The sequence below is a fragment of the Talpa occidentalis genome, unplaced genomic scaffold, assembly GCF_014898055.3.
Source record: "Talpa occidentalis isolate TD23 unplaced genomic scaffold, MPIMG_talOcc4v2.1, whole genome shotgun sequence".
Classification (NCBI taxonomy): domain Eukaryota; kingdom Metazoa; phylum Chordata; class Mammalia; order Eulipotyphla; family Talpidae; genus Talpa; species Talpa occidentalis.
This window is the reverse complement of record NW_026555331.1, coordinates 4032969-4059974: the sequence shown is the minus strand read 5'-3', so window position 1 is coordinate 4059974 and position 27006 is coordinate 4032969. Positions and strand designations below refer to the sequence as shown.

Here is a 27006-nt window from a genome sequence, read left to right as displayed (position 1 = left end):
ATGGCGGAGGCCGCGCCGCAGGGCCCGCCGCCCCCCGCGGGGCTGCTGGAGCTGTGCGCGCTGCTGGGCGCGCCCCGGGGGCGCCGGCGCGGCCCGGAGCAGGTGAGGCGGGCCGGGGGGCCGGGGGGGCCGGGGGGCCGGGGGGGCCGGGGGGGCCGGGCGGGGGGGCCGGGGGGGTCGGGGCGGGGGGGCCGGGGGGGCAGGTCCGCGCACCCCGCCGGCCCGCGGACCCCCTCCGGCGGCGGCGGCGCTTGTCCGCGGCCCGCGCCGCTGCTTCTGCGTGCGGCGCCGACTGCCGTGCCCCGCGGCCCCCGGCCCGGCCCGGCCCGGCCTCTCACCCTCCGGGACCCGCGGGCGGCGGCGCCGGCCCGAGGCTGCCCTGCGGCGCCTGTGTCCGCGGGGCTGCCCCGCTCCCCGGCGGCCCGCGAGGCCGCTGCCCGGCAGGCAGGCCTTGCTCGGGGGCGCCGGGGCTGGGGGGGCGCCGGGGCTGGGGCCGCCGGGGCTGGGGGGGCGCCGGGGCTGGGGGGTGGCGGGGCTGGGGGGGCGCCGGGCCTGGGGGGCGCCGGGGGACCCGCAGCCGCGACGCGCGTGAGCGGCCGTGCGGGCCCCGGGCTGGCAGCGGCCGGGGCCACCCGCGCCCCTCGCCGCCTCCCCGGCGCCCCGCGGCCTCCGCTCCCGCCTCTGACCCGGGGTCCCCATCGCGGCGCGGCTCCTCGCGGGGGACATGCCCGCTGCCCCGCGGGCGCCCGAGGCGTCGTGCCCACCGTGCCCGCCCGGGCAGGACTCCGGGCCCCAGGGACGAGCCAGCGGGGGTTCGGGCCGGGATTTCCTGGTCTGTGCCCTCCCCTGCCCTGGTCTGTGCCCTCCCCGGCCCTGGTCTGTGCCCTCCCCTGCCCTGGTCTGTGCCCTCCCCGGCCCTGGTCTGTGCCCTCCCCGCGGGCTGGGCAGAGGCGGAGACACCCGCGGGGAGGGGGCGCTGCGTTCCGGGGCGCCGGCCTGGAGACCCGGTCACCCGCCAGCACAGCAGTTCCTTTACCGTCCCAGCCGCTGCTCTTCGAAGCCACCACTTCATTGTGACTCAGGCATTCCAGCTCGGTGACCCCTGAGAACAGGTGCCTGGAAATATGAGAAATATTCTCCTCAGTCTCGGGGTGGTGTCGCGCCCCCCTCCTGTCCTATGTCGGAGACGAGGCCACGTTTGTCGGGCACAGTGAGGAGGACTTCAAGAAGACACTTCAGCCCCCACCTAAGTTGTTGTGGTTACTCCTTGGTTGCTATGGCGATGCTGCCCGGTGTGGAGGAATTCCGGGACGTCACCCGGCTTCGCGGACGACGGCCGTGTCCTTTAGCTGCGTCGCCCAACTTGGTAGCCGCAGCCACGTGGCTGCCGGGCGCCTGACGTGTGGCTTGTGCCGCTGTGGAACTGGATTTTAAATTTCATTTTGTTTTGATTCATTTAAACAGTCATGTGCGTGGCCGGTGGCCATGGTGAGGGGCGGCCAGGCCCCAGGGTGTGTCACGGGCGTCCATCTCTGTGTGGGGTCACGGGCTACTGTGAGCCGGAGCCGGCGTGGAGTGGGACTCAGCGGCCATCGGGTGGGGGTTGGTGGGTCTGTGTGTGGAGAGGAGCAGGCACAGCTGTTGGGTGCGTGGAAATGTGGCTGGTGGGGAGGGTGCCTGCACCGCGCCACAGAAGGAACAGGGTGCCCGGAGGCAAGCCTCAGAGGCCTATGGCTTGTAGCGGGCAGGCGGGCGGGCGGGAGTCACGTCAGGCGGGCGGGAAGCAGGGGGAGGGCTCTCTGGTTGTGTCTCTCGCCCCGCCCAGCTGTGAGCAGCCCCTGCGCCACGCTGAGTGGCTGCATAGGAAAAAAGTGGCTCAAACAGGAGGGTGGCGTTCCAGTCGAGGAGACGGGGGATTGTACCCTGAGAAGCCCAGTCTCGTGGAGAAGGCCGATTGCCAGGGGGGCGCCCTCCGGCCCTGTCTCTGAGTGGCTGGAGGGGGAGGGAGAGGCGGGAGGCTGTTAGCTTTGGTGCCATGGCTGGTGCTCGGTCCCCGCGGGAAGGCCTGGGTGATGATCCGGCGTAGGTGGACGGGGGAGCAGCAGCGTCCACTGTGGCTGTCTTCTGGGCCCTAGACGGTGAAGTGCAGCCAGGCACCCTGTCACAGCCAGAACCAGAGTTTGGAGCTGCTGAAGGGCCTGGCGTGGTGGCAGCGGGGCCAGTGTGGGCTCTTGGCTCCAGCCCCATGTCAGCTGCCCAGCAGGTCGGGCACTTGAGAAGGGGCAGGGACCAAGGATTTATCGGGGAGGGGCGGTGTCAGGACAGAGCAAGCAAGCAGTCAGGAGCAGTCAGGACAGAGCAGTCAGGAGCAGTCAGGACAGAGGAGCAGTCAGGAGCAGTCAGGACAGAGCAAGCGAGCAGAACTATGAGGGAAGTTTCTGGAAAAGGTGCTGGCGGCGGTCTCTCAGCCCCTGGCCAGCTGCTTGTGATTTCCGCCCAGAGTGGGACTCCCTTGGTGTCCTGGATGGACCGACCTTTTTCTGTGCAGGAGAAACAGAGGCTCGCGTTTTCCTGGCCAGTGGGGTTGAACCTCTGGGTTTGGGAGGAACGCTTTAGAAGAGGCCATTCACCCCTTTTGCGAGCGTGACACGGGCTTGACACCTGCGTCTCCGTGACGGGACTGAAGCCGCGGCATCAACCGTCTGCAAACTCGACGCGGACTGTGAGTGCTCCCGACGCGGCGTGAAGCAGGCGGTGCGTGAGAGGGCCCGCGCCGATGGCTGTTTGCCTCAATCCTTAAGTGGAAGGTTCCCCCACGGGACCCGACTCTGACAAAGGCTTGGTGCTGGAGAGAGTCTGTCTCCGCGGCCACGCGCGCGTTGCTCCGTGCCAGGCACGCGGCGGAGGAGGAACAGGAGGTGGAGAGAAGAGACTGAAAAGGCTTAACAATAAAATAAGTGCCAAGTTCAAGACTCAATCACTCCTGCGTGGACCCCCTGGATCACGTGGACCCCCGAGGCTGCGTCTCTCCGCTCTGTCCCATCTCTGCCTCATCTCTGCCTCTTGACTCCTCCTCTGTGTCTCCCCCGGGGCCGGGCCTGCTGGTGAGGGGCCTGCCAGTGCGAAGAGGCCCCCCTCCCCCCACCTCCCAGGGGAGTGGGGCTTCCCGGGGCTGCGGGGACTGAGTTCCTCCGCTTCCCTCTGTCCCCTGTACTCACCGCCTGCCAGGGAGGCCCTGGGGGACAGCGTGACTTGCTGCCTGGCCCCAGACCCGCTGGGATCTGTAGTCCGCTCGGCGCAGCAGCGCGTTGTGTCCTCAGCGGCGTGAGTGCCCATGGCGGCGGCCTGGCTGTCACAAGCGCCAGCGGGGGCAGCTGCACTGTGGCTGTGGCTGCCGGTGGGGGCGGGAGCGACAGGGCAGCTTGCGGGGGCCAGCAGGACAGGGCTCCTCCCCTGCGGTGACGTGTGCTTCTGCCTTTTCCAGGTGGCCCAGAAAAAGGGAGTCAAAGGCGTTTCTCTGGAGCCGGAGGTCCTGTCCGTGTTCGTGCCTCCGTTCGTCTGCCAGGAGGATGGCCGTGCAGCCAGCGCCAAGGGTGCCACGCTGAGCAAGGCCCGCAGGCGCTCCTTCAGGAAGAAACGGGAGCGGCCCAGCGCCGAGGCCTGGCAGGACCAGCCGGGGGGCCCCCGCGGGCCGGAACCTGAGGACATCAGCGTCCCCGACGGCGTGGACCTCCTGGCCCTGCCTCAGCTGTGCTTCCCAGGTACTTGGGCCGGTGGTGGGCTGGCCGCCAGAGGCCGGTCTGCCTGGAGGAGCTTCCTGGTCAGGGAGCGGCCGGTGCCCTGGCGGCCTGGGGCCCGGCCGGGGTTGCATGTTCTTAACTGGGGGCTTCAAAGCTGGAGGTGTGCTTAGTTCATTCAGCGCAGCCTCCACTCTTGGGAACAGTCTTGGAGGAGAGGCTGTGGATAGCAGAGGTGTTTGGGGTGCTGCCCAGGGCTGGCCGGCTTGGATTTAGAGAGCTGGCCTTTACCTGGGTTAAAATTCACCCAGGTGGGGTCTCCCCGGTGACGCAGCGGGTTGAGCACCGCGCTGTGAAGCTGTCCGCAGCCTCTGCAGTACGGTTCTGTTCCCGGCCGGCCAGGGAGATTCCCACATGGCGCGGCAGACCTCTCCTGTCTCCCCGCTGCTCCCCTTGGCAGTGTCTTTGGCCTGTCTGCCTGTTAGGTTCCCAGCTCTGTCTCTGGTGAATCCTGTCACCCTCCTGCGCTTCTGGCCTTTACCCCAGCTCTTGTATAAATAAAATAAATCTTTAAAAAGAAAAATTCACCCAGGTGGCCTGTGGTGGCTGAACCCCAGAGTGGGCCCCGCACACCCTGTTTCCTGTGTCCCTGAGACCAGAAGCTGGGGTTCGGCACGTGCATGAACCCCTAAGCTCACCAGCTCCTGCTAGCAGTGGGCTTGTGTCCCGGACTTTGATCTTTTCACTGGTCTTTGAGGAACGTTAAGGTGACTGATGCAGAAAACGCCGACGGAAGCTCAATGTAGAAGTCTCGTGCTTTCCGTCAGTAAATTGAGGCAGGCTCCTGGTCTCGGGGTCTCCACCCCTGGGACCTGCTGGGCCACCTTTTCTCTCCACAGTGCTGTCCTGAGGGGCTCTCTGGCTGTCCAGCTGTGCCCTCACTAAATCTCCAGACACAGAGGGACAGAGGCACACAGGGGGCCTGGGGCAGGTGGGGCTGGCCAGCAGCATGGCCCATGCATCAGCACACCCTGGCGTCAGAGCCACAGCTGATGGTCAAGAGGGACGGGGCCCTGTGCACTGGCTCCTGGGCTCCTGGGTAGCCCAAGCCTTCAAGATGCCCCGACCCAAGGGAGCCTCCTTCTTTTTCTGCCTGCAGGGGGCATGTGTGTGGCCTCTGCACCCAAGGAGGACTATGTCCACTTTCTGGTGCTCACTGATGTCTGTGGGAACAGAACCTATGGTGTGGTTGCCCAGTACCACCGACCCCTGCAGGTGCGTCACCCTGAAACGGGCCGGGGCAGGGCCACCTCTGACCACCCGTGTGACCTCCACTCCCGACAGGGCCGTCGGCCGCGAGAGGCGTGTGGGGCGGGAGCTCAGGAGGGGGCTGGGGAGGACGGTCCACCTGAGCCCTGTCTGCCCGGGATGCTGAGCCCCGCTGCTGAGGGCGGTGACCGGGCGGCTGTCCGCAGGACGAGCACTGCTTCTACAACGGAAGAGCACACAGGGAGCCGTCGGGCCCGACCGCCAGCGCTGCCGGCTGCTTCGTGCCCTTCGCCGTGTGCGTGGTGTCCCGGTTCCCCTACTACAACGCCTTCAAGGACTGCCTGTCCTGGTGAGCCTCGGCTGGCTGTGGGCGCCTGGGCTCCAGGGCGGGGCAGGCTCAGGTTTGGCCCAGTGGTCCTGGGAAGCCCAGATGCTTCTGGAAGTGACCACAAGGGAGTGGTGTGGTCACAGGGTGCCAGTCAGCCCCAATGTCGGACAGGAGGTTGATCTGGGGGATTTTACCTCTGCCTGGGTCTTTACAAGAGAACAGCATCAGAGAAAACTCCCCGGCTAGCGGAGCGAGTTGGGGGACCGCTGGCCTCCAGGGGGGTTATTAAAGGCATCTTAAAGGTGACTGTCCGGGCAGGGTTGGTCTTGAAGTGTCTAAATGCTGACGCTGGGCAGGAAGCCAAGGAGGCCGGGGGCTTTCTGGTGCCCCTGGGGGACGTGTGCGGGGTGGTCAGCGTCCCGGGCACTTGCACTGCCCTCCACTCTGTCTGCATCCTCAGAGGTGTCCTCTCGGCAGCCACTGTCCCTGGGGCTGCATTTGTGTCGTGATGCTGCGTGGCAGCCCGTGGCTGTCCCTGGTGCCTCCTGAAGGACAGTCACTCACCCTGCCTGCCCCTGGACGAGCACAGCAGCGGGGTGCTGAGCAGGACACCCTCCTGGCCCGGTCAGCACCCTGGGAATTAAAATCCCAGCCTGATGGTGCTCAATAATTTTAAACATGGCTGCTCTGCGGCCACAGCGTGGTCTAGCTGCGTTTTATTCCACCTGTGTAAAGCCCATGGAGCAGAGGGCCGCCGTGGCCCTGCACTCTGGGACCAGAAGCGGTCGATGTGACTTCAGGCCCTGGCCCCGCCGGGCCACTAGCTGATGACCTTTAGCACATGAGGTTCAACAGCTTTTCAGTCTTCAGAGGAAGACTTCCGCTTCCTCTTCCGCAGAACGGTCCGTCTCTCCCTTTACTGCACCAAAGGGGCTGAGAGCCCTGGCTGGACCGCGGCAGGCCGCCCTGGCCCTCCCCGTGCCCCTGTTCAGGGCTGGCCGCGACGCGTCATCACAGCACACGTCCAACCGCCAGACGCTGGTGCCAGCCAGTGACTCAGAGACGCCAGCTTTTCACGCTCCTGCGTCTTCTCTTTCTTGTACCGCCATCGCTGAGCAATCAGAACCACAGCGGTGCAGCGCAGTCAAGCGGCGGAACTGAAAACGCAGCATGCACACACGAGCTGACGTGCGCGTTCTAGGCCGGACATGTGCGTTCTAGGCCGCCTCCCTCCCCGGGGATGGCCCTGCCTGAGGCCTCCACGTGGCAGGGTAGTGGAGCAGACACTTACCTAGCAGTGCTCGGGGGAAATCAGATAATGAAAGTTTGTTTTCACACCTCACTCGCTGCTGCTGTGTTTTCACAACACATTCACCCCCGAGGGACATTGACTTATTCCCGATGCTGCCCATGGGTGACTATTCGTTCTCGAGTGCATGGGCGTGGCCTTGCGTGGGCCCAGGCAGTCCGGGTCTGTCCTGGGAGGGCGGGGTGTCTTGGGGCTCCGCTGTGACTGCCTGACCAAGCGGGGCCCTCAGGTAGACCTCCGCTCGCTCCTCAGTGGCCCCGTCCCGAGGGCTCTCACCTGCCTCTGCCCTCCACTGACCCTGAGGTCTCGGGGGGCCTGCCTCATGGGGAGAACACGGGTGAAGCCAGGGGGAGGCGATGAGGCCGCAGTGAGGACCTGTCAGGCTGCTGTTTCCCATGTTGTAGAAGCGCGTCCCGAGCTTGGCCTTTCTGTGCACGTGGACACGAGAACGCGCACGTTTTCGCTCCAACAACCAGCCTCCCTGCGGGCTCGTGGGCCTGCACGGAACCAGCCGCTTTCAGACAGTCGGCTGCGCTTTGTCGAAGGGACATGTCCCTCTAACCCCCAGTGTAGTTAAGACGTGGGGTGTTTTCACCTCCCAGAGTTCCCTTGTCCCCCTGTAGTCACCTCCTAGGCCCGTCCCCCTGCCCCCGGGGGCCACCGCCCGGTCGTGTTTGCATTCCGTGCTCCCCGCGTCAGAGTGTCCCGGGCCGGCTGGCCGTGGCTCCCCCGGGCCATGCTGTCCATTCCTGATGAAGCGCACGGACACACAGAGGACCCCACACCCCTCCAGCGACCCCACAAACCCAACGCCCGTGAGCGGCCCCATATCAAGGGGCAGGGCGTGACCCAGGCCCCCAAGTGCCAGCTCCTTCCAGCCCCACCCGCCCTCTCACCTGCCGGAGACCCCGAGGGTGACGGCCCCGTCTCCTCTTGACGTGTTTGTCTTCCCGTTTCAGCTTATTGACTCAGCTGAAGCTCTGCAAAGATTTTGAAGTTGACAATCACATAAAAGACTTTGCTGCAAAACTGTCCTTAATACCCAGCCCGCCGCCTGGACCACTCCATTTGGTAATTGGCTCGAGAATGATTTTCTGTTCTTTCTTTGGAAGCCGCAGAGGCGACGCCATGAAGGCGGTCCAGGTGGCTGTGTTCACGTCTCCCGCCGCGAGCTCGCGTGCACAGTCTATCCAAGGCCAAAACCAGAAATAAACCAGAAACATTCCGGAAGCGTAGAAGTTAAAACATTTACCTGACGTCAAGGGTTTTCCTTGTGCCGAGTGGCGCGGCCGGGCGCGGAGCGGGAAGCTGGCCGTGCTGGGCACGAGACCGTTGCTGCTGGGCCGAGGACTCCGGAACCGCAGTCACAGGCTCCCCTTTTGCTTCTCCGTCCGGACTCTCGGGGCTGCAATTGATTCCTCCCTGTTTCCTGCTGTCTGGGGTGATGAGTGAACAGCAACGGGGTTTATACTCTGGTCACTCTCGGTGCCACTGTGTGGTAGGAAAGCGTCCCTGAACCGGGTTCTGTGGACACTGGTTCTGTGACACTAGCCTCCCCCGCCACGGGGCCGAGTGGGGGACGGTGGGAGAGCAGTGGCCCGGGTCCCCAGGCCCCTCGGCCGCCAGCGCTGCGAGGACGCCCGTTTGCTAATTTAGCTATAGGGCACTCCCCTTTTTTGGAAACAGACACCCAAGAAGTAAACATCTTGGGGTGCAGAGCGAGTGTCAACTCAGTTTTGCTGCCAGTCCCTTGGGGATACTGTCTCTGAGGTGTCATTGCTCTTCTCTGATGATTACTGGAGACGGGAGGTCACCCCACCAGGCGGCAGGGGCCCACCGCGGGCTCGGCACACCTGCCGGCTTCTGCTGAGCAGAGGTGCCGAGGCGCCTGTCGCTGTCCAGGAGGGCGGGCGCCCCGGAGAGGGCAGCTGGGGCGGGTGGCCGCGCCTTGGCCCCCGCGGGCGGCTCTGCGCTGACTTGGCCTTGGTCATCACAGATGCTCAACATGAAGCCCCTGCAGGTTGTGTTTCCCTCCCGCGCGGACCCCGACAGCCCCCTCATCGACCTGGACCTCCACCTGCCCTTCCTGTGCTTTCGGCCCGAGAAGGTGCTCCAGGTAGGCCCCTGACCCGAGGGCGCGTGCCCCCTGACTCGACGGGCACCCCGAGTCCGGTCGTTTCCCAGCTTGCAAACTAGTGGCCTCGAAACACCGGGTTTCTGCTTGAAGCCGGCGGGCACGGCCGTGCACGGCCTCTGCTGGGCTCTCCCCGGGGCAGCGAGGCTGTGTCTAGTGAGCAGGGAGCCGGGGAAACCTGACTCCTTCTGGTGGGGGCAGTTTGCGAGCCTTGGAGCGGACATGCGCGAGGCCTGACATGTCGCCCCCAGATCCTGACGTGCCTCCTGACGGAGCAGCGTGTGGTGCTGTTCTCCTCCAACTGGGCCCTGTTGACGCTGGTGGCCGAGTGCTTCCTGGCCTTCCTGCACCCGCTGCAGTGGCAGCACACCTTTGTGCCCGTCCTGTCGAGCCAGATGCTGGACTTCCTCATGGCTCCCACCTCCTTCCTCATGGGCTGCCACCTCGACCACTTTGAAGAAGTCAGCAAGGTCAGGTATCGACCGGCAGGTCTGCGGCCTGTTGCCAGCACCAGCGGGACGCCGGTTTGAAGTGTCCTGAGTGAAGCCAGGGCTGGGGGGCTGCTTGGTGGGGCACCAGGCCCTGAACACACGCAGGTGTGTGCACATGCCCATGGCGCTCTGGGGTGGTCCCCCCACCTCAGGCCGTGAATGTGTTCTGGGTGCCAGAACCTTCTTCGCTGCTTGACTCACTGAAATTCCCAGCAGCCTCAGTGGCTTCCGGTGGTTTTTGCGTGCGGGAGCGCAGCCATGTTGGGTGGGGGCTGGCTTTGTCGAGCTCTATGGTATTTACTGGTTTTGGGACCTTGAGTGAGCCGCGCGCCTTCACTGGGCCTCAGCGTCCCCCCAGGAAGGGGGCTGGGAGGTGCTCTCAAGTCGGGTTCTGGCGAGGGACTTCGCACACTCCACCCGGCGCCCGAGGCGGCTCGGCTGGCAGGGCTGCCGTCGTTTCTGTGTCATTTATCTTTTGGGGAGGCTTCTGCGGTTCTCCGATCCCATGCCCGCGAGTCGGGCCCTGGCCGAGTCGGCTGCCGCTTGCTCTCTGTCTGACCCGTGGGCAGTGCCGGGCCCTGTTGTCCTGCTGGAGACAGGCAGGCCGGTGCTGGCTCAGCCTCTGCGCCACAGGCCGCGCCGGCTCAGGGTGCGCTGGGGTCGGAGGCGAGCCTGGACCGACGCTCAGGGAGGGGACGCCGGTGGCCTCGCGGGCCCAGTGCTCTTCCTGTCTGCCCTGGAGTCTCTGCTGGAGCCCTGAGGGCACACCAGGGCCTCTCCCGGGACAGCGACACTCAGCGTGACGCCTGTCTCGCCACAGACAAGCACTCGGCTGCCCATTTCAGGAATTCTAAGTGGGTGGCCGCGCCCAGCCACACTTCTCAGAGGGCAGAGCTGATGGGGAGCTGGGCAGGCACGAGGCTGGATGCCTGCGCTGGATTCTGGCGTGTTCTCTCCAGGCTCCTTGAGGGGGTAGCTGCAGGGCTTGTGCCAGGGTAGGGAGAGCCGGACAACATGTAGTGGACTCCTGACCCACACGCAGCATCATTTCATCAAGCTCAGCTCCCTGCTGTAACTCGAGGCGTAGACTGTTCTGGGGGTGACAAGACTTCGTATTAAACGGGGTGATGAGGATGCGACCGTCGGGACCGGGCAGCAGGTCCGGGTGTCCTCAGAGAGGGGCCCAATGTCAAAGACACTCACGTCGGCCTCTCCTGCCCACTCCCAGGAGGCAGACGGGTTGGTCCTGATCAGCGTGGACAGCGGGAGTGTCACCTGCTCCAATGACCAGGGAGTCTCCGTTCCCAACGTCCCGCTGCTGGAAGCGCAGACCTTCATCCAGAGGTAAAGGGGGCGGGTCTGCACCCCAGGCCCCCGGTCCCGCTCCGCCCACGCTCACCCCTCACCCCGCGGGGTCCCCAACCTGGGCTCGTTGAGAGATGTAGTCTATGGATTTAGTTGGGAAATTTGTATTTTAAAATAAAAGAGTGCTGTCTCTTTACCCTGATCTGTTTACCAGCTCACTGTGGCCCTCCGGGCCGGGGCAGCCCCGTCCCCGGCAGCCTGGGCCCAGGGTCCGGCCTGCGACCTGGAGCCCCTCCCCCACCCCATCCTCCTCCCTCCTCACCTGTCACCCCTCACCGGGCCGCGTGTGCTAGGGACAGAGCCCTGCTCCGCAGCGGACAGAACGGGCTCAGCCCCGAGCAGGGCACCCCCCGCCCCCCATGCTGGGCTCCGCACCTCGTTGCAGAGCCGGTGGGGGCTTCTCTGTCCCTGGTCCCCTTTGCTGGTGTCCCTGGGTGTCAGTGCTGCCCGCCACGGGCTGGAGGGAGCACACTCAGGCTTGGCGAGCCCCGGGCGCCTGTGCTGGGGGAGGGGCTTGGCGGGGGTCTGATGGGCGCTGCTTCTGGGTGGAAGAAAGGAGGGGTCACTGATGGTGTCAGGACACAGGGCCTGTTCCTCCTGGGTGGGCGCAGGGAGGGACAGCGCCAGGGTCCCCACCGCTTATCCAGAGTGTTTCCCCTTCGGTGTCGCATGAAATGGCAGAGGGAGAGCCCCCGCTTCTGGGCCTGTCGGTAAGGGACTGCGGTCGACGCCCTGTGTCCCGAGAAGGGCCCCGTGCACCCCAGTGCTGTGCCGAGGCGTCCAGATGAACGTGGGGCGCACCCCTCAGCGCCCCTGCCCTCTGCCCAGGCGGCTCCTGCAGGTGCGGCATCCTGGGCTTCCTGCCACCTGTGAGCTTCCTGCCGGCCCGGGGGCTCGAGCCCGGCACCGGCCCTGTCCTCACTGTGGCCCCGTGGCCAGGACCGGACGAAGTGCATCTGGCTGCTCCTGCGGGCAGCTGCCTGCAGCCCGGGGCCTCTGCACATGTGGGGTGATCAGTGCGTCCCCCAGCCTGTGTTTGGACTTAGTCCCTCCGGCCCCACCACCCCGTGCAGGAGCCACACTGGCCCCTGCCAGCCCGCTCTCCCCTGAGGAGCTGGCGGTGGCCCCCCCGGTGCTCCCGCTGTCCCCCCAAGCCCCGGTCCCCGGCTCGCCACGGCTGGGCCGGCCCGGCCTCCCCGTCACCTCCTCTCCCGCGGTGCCTGTCTGTTCTCTCTCGTCGGCTCCGCGGGCTGGGCCTGGTCTGCTGCTCGTCCCTCGGGGGCTGGCGCGGGCGCAGCGGGGCTCTTGCCTGCGGCAGGTTTGCTTCGGTGCTCACAGCCAGACTCCCGCTGGTCTTCAGGCACAGCTCAGGTTGGGCCTGGGGGCTGTGCCCGCACCTGTGCCCGTGAGCCCCGCAGCCCCGTGTAGCCTCGCCCTCTGAACCTGGCCCCACAGTCAGTGGCGACCCCTGGTGGCCAGGCGTGGGGCCTCCCGGGACTGTGGCCCGACCTGCCAGGCAGGGTGTGGGGCCAGCGTGGACAGGAAGTGGGGTGGGTGGGGCGCACCCCACCAGTCCAAGCAGTGGCTGATGGGACTTCGGCTGGGATCAGCCAGGAGTGTGGTCCGAGGTTGAGACCCCGGTGAGGTCGTGCTGGCTGGCACGTAGAAGGGGTGAACGACCTCCCAGGCGTGATTTTTCCGGTGCTGGCATGTGCTGGCTGTCACTGCCTGGAGAGTGGGGTCCCGGTCCCGGCGTGTCCCCAGGCTGGCCGTGGGCGCAAGGAGTGTGATCCCAAGCCACTGTCTGCCCCCAGGGCCCAGAGCCTGCGGCTGCACTATGAGCTGGACCTCGCCCACCTGGCGGCCAGCACGGACCTGAGCGAGGGGCGAGCCCGCAGGCGGGCCTGGCAGCAGGACCTCAACTGCCAGATCCAGCACATGGCGCTGCAGCTGCTGGTCGGCATCTTCAGGTACCCAGCCCAGCCATTCCTGGGGGGGCCCTGGGTTGCCCCCCCCCCAGTGGGAGACCCTCCCGCCTCTGTGCGGGTGCCTGGGAGGGTGGTCTCTGGGCCGGCACCTGTGACACCCCTGCTCGGGGCCAGTGCTGGGGGGGCGGGCGGTGACCGTGGGGAATGGAGCCACATGCAGGGGGGAGCCAGAGCCCTCAGGAGGGGCCCCAGCGGGGGGCTTCTTCCTTCCAGTCCTGGCAACTTCCCTCAGCAGCGCCGCCCCCTGGTGGCTGCCGGGAGAGAGACGGGCTGCGGGCGGGTTTCCCTCCCGCGCTCTCCCTGAGCCTTCGTGGGCGCCGGTGCGTTCCTGGGGACACAAGAAAACGTAGCGACGGATTCAGATGGGACCATGCCCCAGGGGAGGGCGGTCCTCCCCACGGCCTGGCCTGCTGCCGACTCTGTGGCTCACAGACCGGCAAGGGCCGGCCCCCCATGTCGCCTGAACCCCACTGCAGGCGGCTGCCCTTGACGGCGGCCAGCAGTACCGCCCACCCCGAGTGTCAGGCGGGGGCAAGCGGGTGGGGACCCAGGACACACCAACAGCAGCAGGGGTGGGCCCCCTGGCAGGGTCCCCCCACTCCGCTGACCGGCCGCCTCTGCAGGGATGTGAAGAACCACCTCAACTACGAGCACCGCGTGTTCAACAGCGCGGAGTTCCTCAAGACCAGGGCCCCAGGGGACCAGCAGTTCTACCGGCAGGTGAGTGTCCACCTGCTGCCAGGGCACGCTTTCCTGTGCGTTTCTGGGCCTGTTGGGCCACGTTGGTGGCCAGCCCCTGCCCCACAGCCACGCCTGGCCCCTGGCCGCCCTGCTTCCTGCCTCCCTTCCAGAGCAGCACACAGGCTAGGCCGAGGCCGCGGGGTAGTCCGTCTCGCCCGGCTTGGTCTGACCCGGCCCAGCCCCCAGCCGCCTGTGGGTGCCGCACAGGGTGGGCGAGTGCGCTGGGCACCCCCGTTCCCACCTTGGACTCCTCAGCCTTGGCCATGTCGGGCTCGTCTGGCAGGGAGAGCAGCGCCAGCTCGTCCTGACCCTCCCGGGGCCACGGGCAGCCTGGCCACCCAGAGGGAGGACGGTGGCCACGGGTGCAAGGCCCAAGGGGGTGCCCAGCACGAAACTCAGACTGGTTGTGGCTTCCTCTGGGGCAAGGTGGTTTGGGCTTTTGAAGCTTTTGTGACTTTCAAACACAAAGGGCGGCCGGGCCCTCCAGTCGGATGGCGTCAAGGGCCGCAGTCAGGAGCCGGGGCGTCGGGAGCCGGGGCGGGTGCGGGGCGGGAGGCAGCGCAGCCCAGTGAGTGGAGCCTGTCGTCTGTTTCAGGTCCTGGACACGTACATGTTTCATTCTTTCCTCAAAGCCCGGCTCAGCAGAACTATGGATGCCTTCGCTCAGATGGACCTTAGCACGCAGTCCAAGGAGGACAGGTATGGCCAGCCCGGTGCACGGCGCGGGCCCAGGGCTCATGCAGAGTCTTTGTCTCCACGGAGGAACGACAGATTCCGTTGGAAGAGACTCGCATGCAGAGCCTCATGATGAGTTGAGCGGGCGGCCGCCAGGCCTGCTCGCCTGTGTTAGTCCCCGAGCTTGCCGCGTCTGCGCCCCGGGCCCGTGTCCACCCCGCTTTCTCCCTCTGTCCCCCGGCTCTGCTCGCTCCCCGTCCAGCTTCCTTCTCTTTCTCCCCCCATGTGCTCTGCACCCAGAGCCGTTTCCACCTTGCCCGTGTTGCTCCTCTCAACATCCTTCCACCAGCACAGCTGCAGATGGTGCCTTGTGCCCTCACCCCGGCCCAGTCTCTCTGGGCGTGCAGCCCCCATGCGGGAGTGGAGACGCGTGTCCGCTGCTCCCCATGGCGTGGGGGCCTCGCAGAGGAATGGCCTCCTCGCGCTGGGTGCCCCCCCGTCCCTTGCTCCGGTGGCTCTGAGGCCCTGGCTTCCTTCTCCCAGGATCAACGGGATGCTCATCAGCCCACGGAGACCAACCATCGAGAAAATTGCCTCCCGGAAGCCTTCGGCCCTGCAGGTGGCGCACCGGCGCATGGTGGTCAGCATGCCTGACCTGCAGGCCATCACTGTCCCCGAGCTGCTGCCCCGCAACTCCTCGCTGCGGACACCGGGCCCTGTGGGCCACGGGGACAGCCCCGCCGGTGGGTCATGCCACCAAGCCTTGGGGAGGGGGCGGGGCCTCCATCCATCGAGGGCCCAGTTGTTTGGAACACGTCCAGGCGTGCGCTGTGCAAGCCGTCCGGTCGGGAAGCGGCTCGCGTGTGCTCCTCGCCACAGCCCAGCTGTCAGCACGTATGTGCACAGACCCAGGTGTGGACACACAGTCCGTGTTGTGTGCAGGGCGCCATGCAGCAACCCCCGCAGCGTCACTGCTTTCTCTGGTGTATGCACCTGCAGACTGGAGGGGCCGACACCAGGAGGCACTGTGTGTCCAGAGGGACCGCTGGTGGAGCAGCCTCGGGCCGCTAGGGCCGGGCGCCCTGGGCAGGGCTCCTGGGGTGTGAGCCGCACACCTGCTGGCTGCCGTGTCCTGGCCGCCGGAGTCCTGGAGGTGATTCCCGTGGAAAGAGTGGGCGTGAGACACCTGGCTTAGGCCTGGCACGTCACAGCTGAGTGGCCGGACAGGCGGGAGCCTTGGTTCCCATGTCTGCGTGACGGACGAGAAGCCCCCGGGGTCTCCAGCCGTTCTGCAGACGCATCGTCATGTCACTGGGGCACGCCCGGCTGGGGCTGGGGTCGGGCCAGGCCCTCAGACTCGCTGCCGAGTCAGCATTGTTTTGGCAATTAAAGCGCCGGGACCTCAGGGTGGGAAGCAGAACGGGCTCCGGCTCAGCTGGGGTGGGGCTCTCCGGCAGGGGTGCCCACTGCCGGCTCCGCGGCCTCCGAGGCAGAAAGGCGGACCTGGACGCCGGGGGGACACGCGTCAGGCTGTGCTGAGTGTCCCCTTCTCCCCTTCGTTCTCAGTTCCGAATGTGCCCCCTAAGGCAACATACACCTTCAAGATCCCCGAGGTCCACTTTCCGCTGGTGAGCCAGTGCGTGCAGGCCTACTACACGGACTGCGTGGCCCTGCTGACCAAGGCCATGGGGCTGCTGGCCCCTGACCACTCGGCGCTGCTGGCCAGGTACTTCTACCTGCGGGGGTTCGTGTACCTGATGCAAGGCCAGCTGCTGGCCGCCCTGCTCGACTTCCAGAGTCTGTACAAGACGGATGTGAGGATCTTCCCTGCCGCGCTCGTGAGGAGGACGGTGGAGTCCATGGCAGCCCCCGAGCGGGCCCAGGCCGAGTGCACGCCTGAGCTCCGGCGGCTCATCAGCGAGGTCACGGACCAGCCCTGCGAGGCCCCCAAGGCCGACGACCGCGTCAAGAACTTCGAGCTGCCCAGGCAGCACATGCCGCTGGACGACTTCGTGAAGCGGGTCCAGGAGTCGGGCATCGTGAGGGACACCAGCACCATCAACCGGCTGTTCGAAGCATTGACTGTGGGTAAGAGGGCGGCCTGGGCGGGCGCCGTGTGGGCAGTTGGCACGGGTGGGCGGCCTGAGGCCCCCAGGGCAGCAGGACAATGGCCCTCTTCCCCCAGGGCCGGGGGCAGCTGGCCACGTCGGTGTTGGCAGGTTTGCTGGAGAAAAGCGGTGTGTGGTGGGCACGGAGCCCCATAAAGATGCAGCAGTGAAGGCTCACGGCTGTCCTGGGGTGGCACTGGGGGCTGGGGAGCACGGAGCCCTGCTGGGCGAGCAGAGGTGGCCCCGCTGCAGAGAAGCCTCCTCAGGCGCCGGCGTGCGTCCGTCCAGCTCCCGGAGGCCTGCCGGCAGGACGGGGACTCCCGCTGATTCCCTGGCCTCAGCCTCTCTTGGGACATCCGTGTGTCTGCGGAGCGGGGGCCCTGCATGGGTGCGCAGACGAGGAGCCCCCTGTTGGGACCAGGGACCCCTGTTGTGCGGCCAGAAGGCCGTCCAGGCTGCTGCGCGGGGTCTGCTCTGCCAGCCTGGTCCCAGCAGGGCCCTGCCAGCCTGGTCCCGGCCCAGGACAGAGGTCCGGGGCGGCAGGAGCCGGCACAGGGAGCAACGGGCTTGCCTCTTAGCAGGTGTAGGGCCCAGCTCCAGCTCGTAGACAGGACAGCGGTTCTGCGCCTGATGTCCTGGCGCTCACCCTGGGCCCCGTGCCCGCATCTGTGCAGAGCCCTGCGGCCTGCATGTCGGGACACTAGGGAAGGTTTCCGGGTCAGCAGGTGTTCTTGGTTGCAGATAAGAAAAGGAACCTTTCGTTTTTAGAATAGCCTGAGTTCCACGGCAGAGCTAGCATCAGGCAGGGTTGATCCAGGGCCATGGGCCCGGCGTCCCTCTGGCCCCAGCGTGGCTGCCAGTCCGCAGGTGGCAGGTCTCACCATAGCGAGTGGGGCTCTGCCAGTGCTGCCTGCAGGCCTGTGGGTTTCCGTGAGGACCTGGCCTGGGTGCCCCCTCGCCCTCGCTTCCATTGGCGACCGACGTCCTGGCACCCCCTGCTGCCGTGTCTGGGCAGCGCGCCGTGGCTGCGCCCGCTTCCCTGAGACCCTCTCTCCTCGGCGTCTCGAAGGGCACCAGAAACTGATTGACCCGGACACGTTCAGGGATTTCTACACCTGCTGGAAGGAGACAGAGGCCGAGGCCCAGGAGGTCAGCCTGCCCCCGTCGGCGGTGGAGCGCCTGGACAAGAACGAGTGTGTGTACAAGCTGTCCAGCTCCGTCAAGACGAGCCGCGGTGTGGGCAAGATCGCCATGACGCAGAAGCGCCTGTTCCTCCTGACCGAGGGGCGGCCCGGCTTCGTGGACATCGCCGCCTTCAGGGACATCGAGGTGAGGGCCGGGCGCGCTGGGGGCCAGGCGGGCGCTGCAGCCGGGGAGGTCGGAGGACCGCAAGACTGGGCACGGCCACTGGGGGGCAGGGGCCGCAGCCTGGGAGACGCCACCCCGAACCCCCCCAAGACCCCCTCGAGCCCCTGCGAGTACCCCAGCCCTCGGCCCCCCGCTCTCCGCGCCCTCCCCCCGCCCCGTGCCCCTCGCACCCCCGCGCGGCCCAGGCCGGTGCCCACGAGCGGCAGCGGCAGGGTCACGTCGCCGTGGGGGGCCCGGGCCCGAGCAGCGTCCACTGGCCCTCTCCCGGTGGTGTCCCACTGCCGTGGGGCCGTGTCCTGACTGCAGGGAGGGAGGCGGCTGAGGAGGCAAAGGGAGAAGCGCCCGGGACGGCGGCCTCCCAGGCCTGTGGCCACCAGTGGGGCCCGGCCCGGCCGTTCCTGAGGGGCGCCCGCACGGCCGTTTGGGGGACCCATGCGCGGCCCCCTGGCCTGTGCCGACTCTGTCCCCGCGCAGGAGGTGCGCAGCACCACGGTGGCCTTCCTGGTGCTGAGGATCCCCACCCTGAAGATCAAGACGGCGGCCCGGAAAGACGCGTTTGAGGCGAACCTGAAGACCGAGTGCGACCTGTGGTGCCTGATGGTGAAGGAGATGTGGGCGGGCAAGCAGCTGGCCGACGGCCACAAGGTGGGGGTCAGACCCGGCCGGCCACGAGGTCCCCGTGGGCGCTGCTGGCTCCTGCTGCGCCTCGTGTGTCCCGGGCTCCCTGTGCCCCATCAGCCGGGGCGGCGCCTCTGGGGACACCAGATTGGGACCCGGCGGCCCTGGGCCGCGGTGGGGGCAGAGGCGGACGCGAGGGGGGACCTTCCTACCGTCTGACCGCAGCGCCCGCCGCAGGGATAGTGTTTGGGCCACACGCACTGGGGGGCGGTGGGCACGCCCGGCCCCGAGGTCTGCAGAGGTTTCTGAGCCCAGGGCGGACCCAGGCCCCTCGGCGTCCATGTCCTGCGGCTGCCGGGCCGGCCGGCTGTCGGGTTTCTTGCCCACGGGCTGACCAGGCTGAGGCCCGCCGGCCCGCGTCTGCAGCAGTTCCGAGGCGCCGGCCCGCGGCGGGACGCTCAGGGCCAGCAGCCCCTGGGGGCCCTGCTGACCTCTGTGTCTCCCCAGGACCCCCAGTACATCCAGCAAGCGCTCACGCACGCCCTGCTGATGGACGCGGTGGTCGGCACGCTGCAGTCGCCCGGCGCCATCTACGCGGCGTCCAAGCTGTCCGTGTTCGACAAGATGAAGACGGAGAGTGAGTGGGCGCATGGGCTCCCGCCGGCACCAGGCCCCGCTTCGCTTCTCCGCCCGCGGTGTTTGCGCTTCACGCCGCATCTGTCGTCTCCGCCTGCTCACGGGGTGGGGGTGGGGGGCGGGTCTCCTTTGAAGACCCCCAAGCGCAAGAATCAGCCCCAGGCAAGAAGGCCCGCAGGCCGCCCCGTAGTTCACTCTGGAGCAGCGCCGGGCGCCGCGGGGGCTTTAGAGGCCACCCCTCTGGCCTGCGCGCGTTCCCGCGGGGCAGAGGCTTTATCGGGGTAAAATCCCGAGGGTGCACCCGAGCGTCACCACCCCAGGCCTCCCAGCCGCAGCGCCCGCCCCTCAGGTGCCGCCCCAGCAAGCAGCCCTGGCCTGGCGCAGCAGCCTGCGTCCCAGCGCCCACCTGCCGGTCTCTGCGTCCTGCCCGGGGACCTCTCCTGCGAGGGCTCGTCTCTCCCGGCCACTCGCTCCCTGGCCACTCCTGGTCACGTGTCCCCCAGACAGGCGTTTCCTTCCCCCGGGTCGGGTCGAGCGCCAGGGGGCTGTTACAGGTCTGTTTGTTTAGACTCAGGTTTTCAAAACATCCTGGAATGAGGAAAAGCAGCCCGGGCAGGGCGCGCACCCTACGGGCACGTAGCTCTTCGCTGGCACCGCTCGCTCCCAAGCCCGCCCCGGGGCCTGCTAGGCAGGCTGGGGCGTCAGCTGCCCGAGCCAGAGTCCACCCTGGCCTCTTCCCAGCCAGACACCAAGTCAGACAAGCAACTCCACATGCCCTGCCCGTCCAGAGGAGCGGCTCTGGGCAGCTGGCCATCCCCACGGCGGGCCCACAGAGTGCGTGCTGCTTGCTGACCGCCTGGGCAAGCAGCAGGGGTGGGGCGGCCCATGGGAGCCCTCGCGTGCCCACGTCCAGGCTGATGTTGCTCCCCAGTGCACCTGGGAGGGGTGGCCCAGAGGTGTTGGGCAGCAGACGTGGCACCTGGGTGCTCTGGGTGCCGAGCCGTGGGCTGAGGGCGGCCAGCACCCGGGGCCAGGACGCAGTGTGGGCCCCTCTCTGGGCTGTACCCTGGAACATTTACCCGTGGGGAGGGGCTTTAGGAGTTCAGGTGTCCTCAGTCTCTTGCTGGTGGCGTGTTAAGGCTGAGTGTGGCAGAGGCGGGGCTGGGCTCATGGCTGAGAAGGGCCGGTGGCTAGCAGCTGGCCCTCCGCCCACGCCCGACACGCCCGCTGCCTCAGCGTCTGGGCTCAGCTGCCCCTCCACATCGTGTTCGCATTTGTCTAAAAGTGAAGTCAGGGTTGCCTCCCCCACACTGGCATGCCACAGGCAGCGTGTGCATGGCCGATGGGGTGACTGCCCGTCTGCTTGGGTTGCAGTGCCCATGGCCATGCCCAAGACCACCTCAGAGACACTGAAGCACAAAATCAACCCGTCAGCTGGGGAGACGCTGCCGCTGGCTGTGGACGTGCTGCTGTACACGCCAGGTGAGGGCCGTGCCCGCCAGGGGGGCGTGCCCGTGTGGCTGTGGGCCCTGCCATCCCTCGATGTGCAGGGGCAGGCATGAGGCCAGGCTGGGGGCGAGCCCTTGGGCCGTGGCTGGGGAGCTGCTGTGGCCGCTCTGTGGCCTCTCGTCGTGAGGGGCCGAGACCCCGAGTTGGGCGTTGGTCTCCCATTCCAGGGCGGTCCCAGCACCTCCCCTTCACGGTCACCCACGAGACCTGGCCGTGGCGGAGATGAGGCCACTGTCCCTTCACGCTGGTCTGGAAACTGCGGACCCGAGGGGCTGCTGCCCGGCCCCTTCCCTCTTAGCTGCTGCCTGGCCCCCAGGAGCCATCCGCGGACAGGGGCAGGAGGCGGGGCCGCCTGGGCTAAGAGGGCACGGAGAGCCCGCTCGGTCTGTTGGGAGCACCGGCCTCACACCCCTCCTGAGGCCAGGCCGCTCTGCGGGGAGCCCGGGGCCCTGGTCTGGGCGGAGATGGCCCTGAGCCTGGCGGCCTCCTTGGGGGGCTCCTGTGCGCGGGGAGCCTGGGCGGGGGGAGCGCCATCTGGCCCCAGTGTCGGGGGCCCGGGAGGGAGGCTCAGTGGAGGAGCAGCCGCTGCCTTGTGCGAGGCCGCCCCCTCCCCAGCCAGGCCCCGTCCAGCGGGGGCCCCGGCGGTGCGTGGCGTCCAGGTGCGTGGGGAGTCTCGGGGCTGAGCTGGTGTCCCGACGGCGCTGGGGCAGGGGCTCCTGCGTCCCCAGAGGGCGGGCAGGGTGGGACAGCCGAGAAGCCTCGTGGGGATAGCCCCCAGCGGGCCCCTTGGGGTGCTTGGCGGGATCTCAGACCCCAGGAGAGTCGGGGAGCGGCCTCGGGCGCACAGCCAGCGCCAAGCAGCCCCGTGATGTGGGCGAAGGGCACAACAGTGGCAACACCTGCCCCCGCAGGACCGAGTGAGACCCAGAGAGGCCACAAGCTTGGGCCACGGAGCAGGCGGGGACACCCCTCTGTGGGCAGCGTGTCTGCATGGGGGCGGGCGGGGGCGCCCCTGTGGCCGCACCGAGGGCTTCTCCGGACGTCCTTGCGCTGCTTTCCTCTCAGGGCACCTCGACCCGGCGGAAAAAGCGGAGGACGCGCACCCCAAGCTGTGGTGCGCCCTCAGCGAGGGCAAAGTGGTCGTGTTCGATGCCTCCTCCTGGACCGTCCACCAGCACTGCTTTAAAGTGGGCGCTGCGCGGCTGGTGAGTGACCGCCGGCCCCCGGTGGGCTGCTCCTCTCGGTGACTTGTCGCGCCGCCCTGTGCCAGGCGTTGGTTCTGGGGGGCAGGCGCGGCCCGGAACTTACTGGAAGCGGACACGGGGGAGTTGCACATGTTCCGGATTGGAAAGGGACGCGTTCGCCCCCGCCGTGGCGTCGGGCTGCCCGTGGCCGAGACGCCTGCGTCCCCGAGCTCCGAGGCTGGCTGCTTTCCTTCGGTGAAGTTTGTGCTTTGGAGTCGTCCTCACCTCCCGGGACGGTCGTGACGCTTGTAGGGGTGTCAGCAGCCCACGCCCCACTCTCCGCCTCCCACCACCTCTCGTCGCTGTGGCCGTCACCTGGCTCAGGGCCCTCCCTGAGGGGGACACTGGCCGTCCTGTCCCTGCCCCTGCCCGGGACCGTGTCCCCGTCTGCATGGACACGCCTGGGTTCCGGGTTCTAGAAGGAGCGGAGGGGAGGCCAGTGCCCTGGCCAAGACCTGCCCGTGGTGCTGGTGTCCCGCGCTGAGCGGTCACTCCTGTCCCGCAGGGCAGTGCCCCCACCTGCTTCCTGCTGCCCACTTCGGAAGTGACTTTAGCGCAGGCTGTGTGGGGAGGCTGCGGTGCCCGGCGCCCACTCTCGGGGGTCTGAAAAGAAAGGCTTTTTAAGCGAGCGATTCAGGGTTAGCAAGCTCGCGTCTTTCTCTCCGTCGTGGGCGGCGCTGGTAAAACGAAAGCCGCCAGCATAAGCGTTTCTGACTTACAGGTAAGTTCCTTCGCGCTTGCCCTGCTCCCCCACCCACCGCGACGTGACGGTCATTCTTTGGCTTCGTGCTGTGTTTGGGAACCGGGTCCTGGCACCACCAGGGCGGTGGGCATTTCAGGAGAGGCGGGAAGAGGGCCAGAGGGACACCCAGGGTGGAGGTTGGGCGCTGGCCTGCAGCTGGCTGGTGGGGTGACTGCACGGGGTGACCGCACGTGCCAGCAGCCCCGCGGGTCTCACCTGGGGACCTGGCTGTGAGCTTCTGAGTCTGAGTTCGCCCGGGGCCTGCGCTGCCATCACTCACCACTTGCCCTGCGCCCTTGGTGCCGCCTGCCCTGCCAGCCCCTGCGCAGCCTGGAACACTCGTGTGTGCCGTGGGGCGTAGGGTGGACATGGGAGGCAGGGCGGGGGTGGGGGGCGTAGGGCGTGGTGCTGTGTGCAGGGACGGCCAGGGCGCGTGTGGGGTGTGCCAGACATGCGCGGGGCGTGGGCGCTCCTGGCTGTCCAGGGGTGGCAGGGTGGCCGCTGAGGGTGCGACCTCGGCTCCCGGGAGGCTGGCCCTGTCCGCGGCCGCCTGGGCACTGACGGGCGCCCACCCCTCCCCGCAGACCTGCATGGCCATGGTGGAGCAGAGCCAGGTGTGGGTGGGCTCCGAGGACTCAGTCATCTACATCATCAGCGTCCACAGCATGTCCTGCAACAAGCAGCTCACGGACCACCGCCATGGCGTCACCCACCTGGCCGTGCCCGCCACCGCCTCGGCGCCCAGGTGAGGCCGGCACCTCTGCGGGGCTCCTGGAGGGGCTGGAGGACAGTGTCTCCGGGGTGGGGGGATGGCGGGCAGCGGTGGCTGTGACGAGGGTGGGCCTGGAGCACCGGGAGGGCAGCCCTGCCGCAGCGGTGCCGGCCAGCACGGCTCTCCCTGCTGCGCTGAGGTCAGAAAGCTGGATTCCTGTGGGGGCGCTGAGTTTTCAGTGTCGGCTCCACCTTACGTGCCAGTGAACCCCATCCCCGGAAAGGCATTTGGGTGGGGGTGAGGGGTGGGGGGTGGGGATGGGGCCCCTGGCGGAGCTGCCAGGCCGAGAAGCCGCCCTGGCAGCATCAGTCCAGTGTAGCTCAGCCTGTTCTGCCCTGGGGGGGTCCCTACCTGGGGCGCCGGCGCGGCTGAGCATGAGTCTGCGCGCAGCGAGGTGTACTCCTGCAGCGTGGACGGCACGGTCCTGGCCTGGAACGCGAGCACACTGCGGGTGACCAGCCGGTTCCAGCTGCCCGGCAGCAGGCTCTCGTCCATCAGCCCCCACGAGGGTCACCTGTGGTGCTGTAAGTGGCCGCCCCGCCCGCAGCGCTGCAGCACGCCCTTGGCTCACGTCGCCACCGCACGACCCGCCCGCTTGGCGCCCCGCTGCCTGCCCAGGCTGTGCTTTGGGGGCCGCCTTCCTGCGCATGCTGCCCCCCGCATCTTGCTGTGCCCGCTGGTGGGGGACGCTGGCCTGTGGCTGTGGCCCATGCTCGGGCGCTGCTGCCGGCCCAGGGTGTGTCGGCGGGGCTGGGGGCAGTGAGGGCAGTGCCTGGGGGTCGGCCTTTCTGGACGCCACGGCGGGCTGCTCAAGCGTCATCTTCCTGGTGAGCACCGGGCAGCCGGGGCGCTGGCTGCCGACGGTCGTTACGGGAGCCGAGTCCACGGAGCAAAAGCAGAGACCTGGGCGTGTGGCTGCGCTGTGACAGCGCCACGTCCCGCCAGGTGGTGCCCCCACCACGCCCTGTGAATGCCCCCGTGCCCCCCCCAACCGGGCGCCCTGCTCTGGAGCCTCCCGAGCTGCCCAGTCCAGCATCAGTGCTTCCTTGCGCCGGGGGGACGCGTCTCGCTGTGTGGACGCTGCAGCCTGCTGGTGGCTCTGTGGGCCGAATTGGCCCCGACCAGCCCTGGGAGAAGCCGCCGGCTGGCTCTGGCACGGCTGCGGGAGGTCCCAGCGCCCGCACCCCACGAGCTGCGAGGCTTCTCGCCGTCATGGGTGAGGGTGGCGCCCGCCCCGGGGGCACCCAAGAGGAGTCTCGCAGCCCCACTCCTGCCAGCCCGCGGGCTGCAGAGGCCGGAGGGTGAGGCCACTGGGCCTCACGTCTCTGTCTGGCAGCTGCTGCTCCGCTTCCCTGCGTGCTCTGCAGCGCGCAGTGTCTCTGCCCGACGTGCCCGTCTCCTCGCCTTCGGAGGCTGCGCTGAGGGCCACGCCCCTCCTGCTGGCCAGAGCCGGTCGCCTCTCGGGGATGCAGCGCCCGACACTCCACCCGCCCCCCCGGGTCCCTGCACTGCCGCTCAGTTGGTGTCTTACGGGACTGGACGCCTCTAAAGGCCTTGCTGGCGTGTTCCGTGCTCTTTCGTGGCAATTAGGGGGAAATCTGCTTAAGACAGCGTTTCTGACGAACGTCCAGCCCCGGGAGTCCAGGTGTCCATCCTGCACCCTTGCCCTGACCTTTGGGCTTCCTCAGTGCCTCCCAGAAGCCGAGTCTGCCGGCCGCTGCCGTGCTCCGCAGCCTCGGGCACTGGCGTCCTGTTCACGTCGGTCCTGTGCTCCGGGGGCCGCCGCTGTCCCGTGTTCTCTGCCCCGCCCTCCGCGGCCCAGGGAGCGGCCGGAGGAGTGAGGGCGGGCGGTAGCCGATCCATTCCAGTCTCCTCTCGCTGGGTGGGGCACCCCGAGCAGGCCCAGCAGGCCCCTCCCTGTCCTGGGAGGGACCGTCCAGCCTGGGAGTCCGCGGTGCAGCTGGGTCCGGGTGAGGCCTCGTGCATACATGGGTCAGGCCCAGGCTGTCGCTGGGCGGTCAGTAACTCTGGACAGGTGCCTGCCTCGTGCTCTTAGTTGTTCCCTCCTTGGGAGGTGGGCTGCAGCCCTGCTGTGCCCGGGAGAGCCTCACGGTGAGGAGCTCCCAGAGGCTGCAGCAGGTGTAAGCGCCCCCAAGAGCTGGCCCCATGCGGGGCCGAGTACACACATCCAACTGGCCGATGTGAAGGGGGTGCCCCCACCCCAACGCTGGGATCCCAGGAGGGACCCCTCCCCTGCTGATCCCCTGTGCCCACCCGTGTCACCGCTTGTCTATCCTTTGGCCCCGGCTGGGGTCACCTGAACAAGCCCCCCGCTTCTCCCCACCGTGGTGCACCTGGCCCACCTCTGCCCCCTGCCCTCTGCATGCCAGCCGTGCAGGGGCACACACGAGGGCCACAGGGTGGGGGGAGAGCCGCAAGGGCCTGAGTACTGGCGGGGGGCACGGGGCGGCGCAGAGGGCGCGAGGGCCTGTTCCCCGGTCCCCGTGGGTCGAGCTGTTCTGCAGGGCACTGCTTCCCCCCTGGGCTCAGGAGTGGCCGGCGGCTGCGGGCAGGGCCAGTGGGCGGCCCAGCCCTGGGCAGTTTCTCTGACGAGGCCGAGCGCGGCCCGTGTCACGGGTAAGGGGGCTGGCCTCGGGCAGGTGCTCCTGGCCACCCCTGCTGACCCCGTGACCTGCTCCCGCCCCCCCCGGCCCGACTCCCACAGACAAGGAAACCTGGTTTGGGAAGAGACTTTTCCCCGCGCGACTCACAGAAACTAGCGATGCGGACGCGGCAGAGGCGGGCGGGGGTGGGGGCTGGCAGGGCGGGCGCTGCGGGCTGCTCATCCTCACCCCGGCGGGCGGCGGCCGTGGCCCCACGTGCTGTGCAGAGCACTGAGCAGGCTGTGAGGGCGGCGGGCACGGGGTCACCACTGGACGGGGCCCGCGGCTCCGGGGCTCTGCCGCCCCTCGGGCCTGCGTGGGGCCCTGTGGCCTGACCTCGTCCGGCCTCGGCCCGCAGGCACGGGGGACAGCATCGCAGTGGTGACCACGAGCGGGTTTCTTCGCCAAGAGCTGAGGATTGATGAGAACTCCCGAGAGACAGGCACCTCCTTCCTGGGCTTCCAGCTCCTCCCCGAGGTACCCGGCAGCTGGGGTCCCCCCCGGGGCTCCCCCCGGGCCACGGCGCCTGGTGCACTGTGGTCTCTGTTTCAGCAGGAGCAGCTGTGGGCGGCCTACACCGGGTGCCCCAACATCTACATCTGGAGCCTGAAGGACCTGGCCCGGCCGCCGGAGAGGATCCCCCTTCAGGACTGCGCCGAGGTCACGTGCATGATCAGGGTGAAGAGCCAGGTGCGGCCCGGCAGGACGGGGCTGGGGGGGCGCCACCCCGGCACTCGGCACTCGGGGCCCCGAGTGCCCGCCTCCCTGCGCTGACGCCTCGCCCCGCCCCGCAGGTCTGGGTGGGCGGCACGGGGCTGTCGCCTGGGGCAGCCAAGGGGAAGATCTACGTGATCGACGCCGCGAGGAGGGCGGTGGAGAAGGAGCTGGCGGCCCACGCGGACTCGGTGCGGACCCTGTGCTCGGCCGAGGGCAGATACGTGCTGAGCGGCTCGGGCCAGCAGGAGGGCAAGATCGCCATCTGGACCGTGGAGTGAGCGTGGGGCAGCACGCCTCGGGCCTCACGCCGCTTCCTGGGGCTCCCCGGGGCCCAGTTCCGACACCAGCCCCTGCGCGTTCTCTGGGGCTCACCGGGGAACGGCGCCAACGGCTTCCGGGCCAGGGGCCTCCCGGGCCGCCGCCGGCCTCCGTGGTGACCTCCGCTGAGAAGTCCCCGCTGCGTGGTCTAGAAAGCGCCAAGCCCGGAGGCAGCCGAAGCGGTCAGCGAGCCGCGGTGACCCGCAGCCCGGGCCCTGGCCGCCTCCCTCCTTCCTCCACTCACACTCGGCGGGCGTGGGGCCCGCGCCGGCCT

General features: G+C 68.1%; 1 protein-coding gene across 4 annotated transcripts; it reads left to right on the top strand.

The window, feature by feature from the left end:
* On the top strand, window positions 1–27006 carry DENND3 (DENN domain containing 3). Of its 4 annotated transcripts, none has more exons than XM_037498867.2 (23): window positions 1–102; window positions 3485–3761; window positions 4897–5012; window positions 5213–5355; window positions 7603–7714; window positions 8640–8759; window positions 9029–9247; window positions 10497–10612; window positions 12448–12603; window positions 13245–13341; window positions 13958–14061; window positions 14581–14780; window positions 15604–16125; window positions 17215–17474; window positions 17988–18158; window positions 18639–18768; window positions 20142–20249; window positions 21342–21481; window positions 22847–23007; window positions 23425–23558; window positions 26056–26174; window positions 26253–26387; window positions 26492–27006. In XM_037498867.2, exons 1-23 carry the CDS (start codon window positions 1–3, stop codon window positions 26690–26692), a joined length of 3843 nt encoding a protein of 1280 aa, XP_037354764.1. In that variant the 3' UTR covers window positions 26693–27006. The 4 variants fall into 4 exon arrangements, with proteins under 4 accessions (XP_037354764.1, XP_037354682.1, XP_054547924.1 ...); XM_037498785.2 differs by having other exon boundaries at window positions 26250–26387; XM_054691949.1 differs by lacking the exons at window positions 23425–23558; window positions 26253–26387; window positions 26492–27006 and having other exon boundaries at window positions 26056–26158.